This window comes from Pyrus communis, chromosome 2, assembly GCF_041283825.1.
Source record: "Pyrus communis isolate YQ-2024b chromosome 2, ASM4128382v1, whole genome shotgun sequence".
Classification (NCBI taxonomy): domain Eukaryota; kingdom Viridiplantae; phylum Streptophyta; class Magnoliopsida; order Rosales; family Rosaceae; genus Pyrus; species Pyrus communis.
In genome coordinates this window covers 15,808,538-15,816,943 of record NC_142566.1, presented here as the reverse complement: position 1 = coordinate 15,816,943, position 8,406 = coordinate 15,808,538, and the positions used below count along the sequence as shown (strand labels likewise).

Below are 8,406 nucleotides of genomic sequence, written 5' to 3'. Positions count from 1 at the left end.
CTAAAGATTGTCTTTTCTGGTAAAATAAAATTCTAAAGATTGTCTCTTGAAATTATTTGAGACTTTTGTCAATATTGAGATGTGGAGTAGGTAAGAAGTCATTCATCTTTTAATGACGATGTGACCTTGTTTTATCGGAAGATACAAACATATGTAGATTGTCTCTTTTGATAAAACAAAAATCTAAAGATTGTCTCCATAAATTATTTAGGCATCTAGTCATTCATCTTTTAATGACTTTTTTTTGTCAGAAGATACAAACATCTAAAGATTGTCTCTTCTGGTAAAATAAAATTTTAAAGATTGTCTCTTGAAATTATTTAGGCATCTGTATGAATGAAAAATTGACGGTTGTTCATGTGGTTTTGTTACCATAGTTATCTACAGATATTTGTAGATAATGAATAGTTTAGTTACAATTTTTAGATGGTAAAATAATGTCACGTCGTTATTAAAGGAGCTTGAGCCAAGTACAATTTCTTTTTATCTTGGATCCGGCGGACCAAATGCATTCATCTGACCAAACACATGCAATAAAATTCCACAAACATTAGATTCTAGAAAGGAAAATGATTATCACATATCTTTCTTAATTCTACATATTTAATATTGTCTGCTGTTTGGTTTGATTTGATGATAACAAATGAAAAAAGTTGTGTAGATCATTTCCAAGTTGCAAACGCTTTTGAAATGGGAGGAGATTCCAAGTTGGTTATTGGTGCTTTTAATGGAAGCATTTTGCTTCCCTGGAAGTTGAAGATCTTGGTGGCTAATATTCAGAAATCGGAGAGCAAACCCTCCTAATGCTGGCTTCTCCATTCACAATGCTTGAACTCAAAATCTTTTTTTAACAGGAACAAAATTCTTACCATTTGAACCACCAAACATTGGTAATAAATTTGTACTTCTCGTTTACACAATCGCACTAATTATAAGCCACTATTTATAACACATTATTATATTATATTTCTACATTTTTCTGTCGAAGCCACAAGTAGAGATGCAGCGAAAGCGATGCCCTACGTAGACCTGGTTTGGTACTGAGGTGATTCTGAAAAAAGCTGCTATCAAAAAAAGCTGGGAGCTGTTTTTGTGTTTGGTAAACACTCAGCTTCAGCTTTTTTTCACAGTTTTGGGTGAAAAAAAGCCAAAAACAAGAAGCTGCAAAACCCAGCTTTGAAAAACCGGTTTTTTTTCACATCTGTGTTACATAAAAGTTTACCAAACACTTTAATACTACTTTTTTTTTTCAAAAGCACTTTTACAAAAAAGTTTACCAAACACTCTTCTGCTTTATTTCACAGCTGCTTATTCTCACAGCACAGCAGAAGCAGCTTTTTTTCAAAGCACAGCAATACCAAACCAACCCGTAGTTAAATCCACTATTAAACAAAATAAAGCATTTTCTGGAAAAGCACTGCATATAAATTAAAAAAATAAAAATAAAAATAAAAAATCACGGTGTTTTGCTCGAATTCACTCCTCCCCATTTCACCCTCTTTCTCCCATCAATGGATTCCGAGTCTTTCACTCGCATTCGCCTTTAGCTTCCATTCCTGTCGAACAATTGTGTAGTGATTCTTTAAGTCCGTGGGTCCTCACACCTATCAGGCTAGTCTTTTGGGTTGGGCTCTTCCCTTCCCTTGGGCTTGAGTTCTAACGGTCTCCGATTCGCAAGATCCCCTCTGTAAATCCCCCTCCCCTCTCTCTCTCTGTCTCTCTCTCTCTCTCTCTCTAGCCATGGATTCTGAAAGTTTCTGACTTTTTCTATTGATTTGAACAACTTTAGGTATTTGATCGGCAATGGCGTTGAAGCGGGGGCTATCGAATGCCGGCGCCCACAGGAACCGAGCTTCTGGATCTCGATTCCCTCTCGCGATTCTTATTTTCTTTGCGCTTCTCGTTCCCTTGATTTTCTTCCTCGGCCGTGGCCTCCACATATCTGGTTTGGTGCTCAATTCCCTTCAATTCACTTATTATTTCCGTTTCTGTTGAAAAATGTGTGTGTGTGTGTGTGTATATATGTGTATATGTGTTATGTGTATGCGTATGCGTATGTAATTATTTCTGCGCAATTGAAGTTTAGGTTTGCTTTAGAAATTAGATCTCAATTAGGTTCCTTTTCGCTTTTGCAATTTAGGATAATTTACCTCTGTTTCTTTCGATTTCTGTTTTCGTTGCTTTAGAAAAATGAGAAAATAGGAGCAATTTCTGCTTCGAAAATCAAGATTGTTACTCTACTATTCAAGTGTTCACGGCATGATGCTCTGTCCCTTTTGAGTCGAGAAGAATGCTGCATTTGTTTCCGACTATTCAAGTATTTTTGTTGTTAAATCTAAAGACCCTGGTTGTTCCTTACATTATGAAAATTAGGAATTTACCTTTGTGTCGGTACCTCAGCCACCAAATTTTATGATAGATTTAATTTAATCGGGTTTTGTAATCAGTGAGCTTATTAGCATCATCCTTTTGATGAAAAATGAAAATATACTTATCTTTATACAACAGTTAGGATCACACCTTGTAGGTAGAGTGTATTTGAGCATCAATTCACGCCAAGGAGGAGTTGCCTGATTTATAGACTAAATGTGTAATGGGTTGTATACCAATCTAGCTTACTATTCAAAGAATTGCTGAGTTGTTACTTCTTCATGATGCTGACATCGGTACTCAAAATGCATTGGAAGGGTCTACCGCATATTATTGTCATAAAGAATATGAGCATTGTGTGGTGCATACCATTTTCAATTCGGCAAATGATAACTTCACCACGTCTGTTTTACGCCAACTGGCGGACTAATATGCTTTATCTTTAGCTTTACACAACAGGCTATGATAGTTGAGTCACATACTTGAAAACGTGATCAAAGAATGCTTAATATTCATATATCTTTTTTGGTATTTATGCTATTAGACAAGAATATATTTATTTTTCTCAAACAAGTACAAACAATGAAAGTTTTTGTGGCTCATACGGCTCAGAGTGCGAAGTAATTTGTTTGCCAAGACTACGTCTTGAAAGAAATAATATTTTGTTGCTTGTGAAGTTTTTGTCAAAGTGGTAAAATGGAAGAAGAGTCACAGGCTTGTCTTTCTTTTGGAGGTTTTATCTCTTGATAAAAAGACGGACAAGAAGTCAGAGGTCATAAATCTTGAAAACTACTTATGAATCTTATAAACTATACGAGTGTCTGAAAAGAGAGCTATATATCACTCTATGTCACAAGTCTTTCAACACATTTTGTGCTCATCTTTTGCAATTCTTACCGTCTTTGCCTCAGATTTATTCATTTTCTAAATTCTTCAATCTATTGATATGAAGTAGTTTATCAGAGTTTGCATTAAGTTGGTTATTTATGCCTTACTGATCAACCGTCAAGGGCTTATGTCCAATAAAAATCCTATGGAAAAGATGTCTGTTTACAGCTTGTTTACTTGTACGCTTGGGTCAGCTCCTGTCAGAATCTTGAAAATTTTACTAATGTCAAACCCTAAAAGAAAAAAATGCTTTACCAATTGCTGTTTTTTATGGCCCAGCTTTGTTCTTTACTTTCTGACTTTCTTATGGGTATGAAACACTTGTGTTTATCAGCTTTAGTATAACTGTTTTCTTTTTGCAAATTTTGCAGATCATAGTGATATCTCATCTGGTCCTGGTGAAAAGGTATTGTTCCATACTTCCATCAATTTCAGCCTGAAATCTTACGTAGTGTATGATAGCTTGTTTTGTAAAAAAAAATGTTTTGAGAACAATAAACGATTAATTGACTGGTGCAGAATCTGGATTGGAGAGAAAGGATGGCACTGCAACATGTCAAATCTCTTTTCTCAAAAGAGGCAAGTGCAACTTTAATGAATCTTTGAGTTATCAACATGTCAATCTTATAAGTGGCAGCAGTTTTTTCTGTTCTGTTAACTTTTGTTGCTAACAAGCACACTGATTGGATCAACGTATCAGGTCATTGATGTAATTTCAGCCAGCACAAATGACATGGGGCCTTTGAGCCTTAATTTCTTTAGGAAAAACAATTTGTCCGCTTCATGGAAAGTCATTGGAGAAAATAGTTCGGTTATAGATTCTCAGGTTAGTACACCTGTTTTGCTTCTTAATTTTTTTTTTTAATTCTTGATATCTTTTGTTCTCTGCTTCAAAAATATCATTGATTGTCGCTGCTGATTCTTTGTGTTTGGAATTGTCTGTGCGAAGAAAAATTTGACTGCTGTAAATGCCAGACAAGAGACCGCTAGGGTTAAAGTGGATGATTCTTCAGGTGGTACTAACTTTTAGTAGTATTTTCTTTTGTATGTAGTAATACATTCCTACTTTCTTTTTTGACTTTGTTACCATTTGCAGATGATCACGCTCAAGCTCTTGATCCTGCAAAACTAGCCAGAAGGGTAATGACCATACTTCATTGTGCTCTATGTATTGCCACGATTATATGTTTCTTTGCTTGAATTGTTTATTTCATTTTTTCTGACTCATAGAATCGAAGTGAAATAAACTCTAGTTAAATCATGGTTATGGCTACTTAAATTTTGTTATTTATGTAACTGTTTATCATGTTTTTTGGAGGTTCTAATTTTCTTTTATAAACACTTCTGCAGCAACTAAGAGAGAAAAGGCGTGAAAAGCGGGCAAATGAGTTGGTACAGCGGGATGACGAATCAATTGTAAAGCTTGAAACTGCAGCCATTGAGCGGTCCAAATCAGTTGATTCTGCAGTTCTAGGAAAATACAGCATTTGGAGGAAAGAAAATGAGAACGAGAACTCTGATTCAACAGTGCGCTTGATACGGGACCAAATCATAATGGCAAGGGTCTACTTGAGTATTGCAAAGATGAAAAACAAGCTTGATCTGTTCCAACAACTACAGTCTCGACTTAAAGAATCCCAGCGTGCAGTGGGAGAGGCAACCGCTGATGCGGATTTATCTCAAAGGTAGCGTGATTATGGACATGTAATGTTTGTGAGCACATAATATATATTACCATCCCTTTTATCTGTACTGTTAATTATGGTAGTTATAACTTATTCCACACCTGAATTGCTTGTAGTGCACCAGAGAAGATAAAAGCTATGGGCCAAGTTCTTTCAAAAGCAAGAGAGCAACTGTATGATTGCAACCTGGTCACGGGGAAGCTGAGAGCAATGCTTCAGACTGCAGATGAACAAGTTCGGAGCTTGAAAAAGCAGAGCACATTCCTTAGTCAGTTAGCTGCCAAGACCATTCCAAATGGAATCCACTGCTTATCTATGCGCCTAACCATAGATTATTACCTCCTTCCCCTTGAGAAGAGAAAGTTCCCTAGAAGTGAGAACTTGGAAAATCCAAATCTTTATCATTATGCTCTCTTCTCAGACAATGTCTTGGCTGCATCAGTCGTCGTCAACTCTACTGTCACAAATGCCAAGGTGAGCTGAACTGTCTTATTCTATGCTGGTAGTTTAATTGTGCGTATCCTTTTGTCTGTTTCCAAAAGAACTGAAGAACTGTTACAAACACCAATGTGATCTGAACTATCGTGTTCTATAGTGGTATTTTAATTATGTGTGTGTTTATGTCTGTTTCCAAAGAACTGAAAAACTCTATTAACTATTACCCTGTTGAGGAATGTCAGATCTGGCACTGAGATGCAAAGACGGAGGAATATGGATATCTATTTCTATGGGATATCCATTTCTGGTATTTGAGGCTCAATAATAAAAACTTTCACCACCTGGTTTTCTTGAGATACAGATGCTAATTATTATCCGTATAACCGACTTCTTTAATATTCTAGGTGTGGCGATCAGATGAAATGATTAGAAGATGTTTGATCATAAGCAGCTTGCTGTGTTTATATTTTCTAGCTGGACTGCGTCTTTCGTGTACCTCATTCATAAGGAAGTTGAAAGTTAATAGCAAAATAAAAAAATAATAATATTTGAAAGTTGAATGTACCCTATTTGACATGTTACCCATCTGTAGTCCTTAGTAATGTCTATTGCTGAAGTCGGATGCAGGTTTCTTGTTTAACTTACGTGTGTTTCTTGGCGATTGCAGGATCCATCAAAGCACGTATTCCATCTTGTTACTGATAAGCTTAACTTTGGAGCCATGAATATGTGGTTTTTATTGAATCCTCCTGGAAAAGCCACTATTCATGTTGAAAATGTTGACGAGTTTAAGTGGCTAAACTCATCGTACTGCCCGGTTCTGCGTCAGCTTGAGTCTGCTGCAATGAAAAACTATTATTTCAAGGCCGACCATCCTACCACTCTCTCGTCTGGCGCTTCTAACCTGAAGTACAGGAACCCGAAGTATCTTTCAATGCTTAATCATTTGAGGTTCTATCTTCCACAGGTTTATCCCAAGTTGGATAAGATCTTGTTTCTTGATGATGACATTGTTGTCCAGAAAGACTTAACTGGATTGTGGGCTGTCGATCTACACGGAAAAGTAAATGGTGCAGTAGAAACCTGTGGTGAGAGCTTCCACCGGTTTGACAAGTACCTAAACTTCTCAAATCCTCATATTGCAAGAAACTTTGATCCGAACGCATGTGGATGGGCATATGGGATGAACATGTTTGATCTTAGGGAGTGGAAGAAGAAAGATATTACTGGTATCTATCACAAGTGGCAGAACATGGTGAGTGTCTGGAACCTTACGCATTTCATTCGCTGCTGCATGTTTTGTTCTTTTGCATAGATTTGTGTATGACTATGAAATCAGCCACAAGGCGATGACTGTTCGCAATTTCTTTTTTCCTTCCTATGAAAATTGGCCATCTGATATAATTGTTTTCCTGTTTATGCTTCTGTTTCTTTTTTGATCTTAGAATGAAGACAGGACACTCTGGAAACTTGGAACATTGCCTCCAGGGTTGATTACATTTTATGGGCTGACACATCCACTACAAAAGTCATGGCATGTGCTTGGTTTAGGTTACAACCCAAGTCTTGATCGAGCTGAGATTGACAACGCGGCTGTAGTACATTATAATGGCAACATGAAACCATGGCTGGAGTTGGCGATGACAAAGTATCGAGGATACTGGACCAAGTACATTAAGTATGATCATCCCTATCTCCGCAGCTGCAAGGTAAATGAATGAAGCTGATAAAATGGGGATTTACGTAAATACTAGAAACTTGCTCTCAATCTCTCTCCTTCTCATTGGAATCTTCATCTGACAAGCCACTTAGGTTATGGTTGGTTCGTCGGGAGGAGGTATTTCCTATTTTCTTGTTGCCATAATCCACATTGTTTGTTCTTGTTTGTAATTCATTCAATTCTATTCGGTCATTCCTCATCCGTTGTAACAAGGTAACAACAAATTCTTTACCTTGATGACCTGTATAACTCAAGACCTTGTCCGTTTCAGAACTAAGATGTCGGGACATGATTAGGATTAAATTTCTAAGATGCTGTATTCTTTGAACAACATTCTCGCGTAGGTAATGTGTAAGGAACGTGATATACTAATTGCTTGAATCATGAGCTGTTCATTGTTTAATGATCTTTCAGTTGTTGAATTAGTGTGCTAATTTAACCGTGGAGTGTGAGACGTTGGGCGTGCCAAGACTTGTTTGTTCGAGCCGGTCGGGGCACCAATTGTTGGTTTCTTGTTTATGCATTACACTATTTCCTTTTTCTGCAGTAGCTATCTTGTTTTAGAAGAAAGCGGCGGAACGTATAGCCGAAGTGATTGAGAACAATTATTTTGGTACACGAGGCCGTAGGTTCAACCCTTCCCGTCTATTAATATCGCTTGCATAAGAGATAAAAGTTAGTGATATGATTAGCTCAGTGGTAGTCATTCTTTTCTTTCCTTGGATATGATATGATACTCTTATCTTCCGACCACAATGGAAACCAGAAGAAGTTCCTTTTTCTCCCACTATCTCCCACAAACGAAAAACCGACACTTTCGGATATTCTCTGCCCCCACCATATCTTACGGACTTGAATAAAACCCACCACTTTATCTTATACCCATCAATTAAAATTCCAAACAAGGCCCAATAGAGAACCTGTACGGACAATGAGGTGTAAAAGGTTACCACGTCATTGGCTAATAAAAATGAGTCTCATTCTTCTAATCATACATGGTTATTTGTCGTTGAATATGATACAAAGAGTTGAGATTAAAATGTTAAAAAAAAAATATTTTTGTTTAGTCTACATTCATTGGTCATCAAGTGGTTAAGAAAAACTATAATTTTCATCACTAGAACAGAAATCATGATAATGAAATTCCAGTTTTCCTTAGTGGTGAGCAAAAAATACATGGTCGTTTACTTTTGACGAGTAAGATAATAAGAGATTATTCTTTCATCTGGAGATCCTATATTGGAAGGTAAAAAGATAGCTGCTTTAGGATAGAATTCTGTTTGTTGTGACTTCTTTTTATGGTAC

General features: G+C 36.7%; 1 protein-coding gene across 2 annotated transcripts; it reads left to right on the top strand.

The window, feature by feature from the left end:
• The first annotated feature begins 971 nt into the window (after positions 1–971).
• On the top strand, positions 972–7,504 carry LOC137747680 (polygalacturonate 4-alpha-galacturonosyltransferase). 2 transcript variants are annotated; one of them, XM_088684581.1, is made up of 12 exons: positions 972–1,032; positions 1,374–1,687; positions 1,790–1,945; positions 3,630–3,664; positions 3,778–3,837; positions 3,959–4,084; positions 4,208–4,271; positions 4,355–4,398; positions 4,609–4,943; positions 5,060–5,417; positions 6,049–6,636; positions 6,827–7,504. In XM_088684581.1, exons 3-12 carry the CDS (start codon positions 1,804–1,806, stop codon positions 7,100–7,102), a joined length of 2,028 nt encoding a protein of 675 aa, XP_088540707.1. In that variant the 5' UTR covers positions 972–1,032; positions 1,374–1,687; positions 1,790–1,803; the 3' UTR covers positions 7,103–7,504. The 2 variants fall into 2 exon arrangements, with proteins under 2 accessions (XP_088540707.1, XP_088540709.1); XM_088684583.1 differs by lacking the exons at positions 972–1,032; positions 1,374–1,687 and having other exon boundaries at positions 1,688–1,945.
• The last annotated feature ends 902 nt before the right edge of the window (positions 7,505–8,406 follow it).

Excerpts from the sequence above, each read along its gene's own strand:
- LOC137747680 (XM_088684581.1), top strand. The coding sequence starts at position 1,804 with ATGGCGTTGAAGCGGGGGCTATCGAATGCCGGCGCCCACAGGAACCGA. Across the intron at positions 1,946-3,629 it reads CCGTGGCCTCCACATATCTG|ATCATAGTGATATCTCATCT; the intron begins GTTTGGTGCTCA and ends CAAATTTTGCAG. Across the intron at positions 5,418-6,048 it reads CTACTGTCACAAATGCCAAG|GATCCATCAAAGCACGTATT; the intron begins GTGAGCTGAACT and ends TGGCGATTGCAG.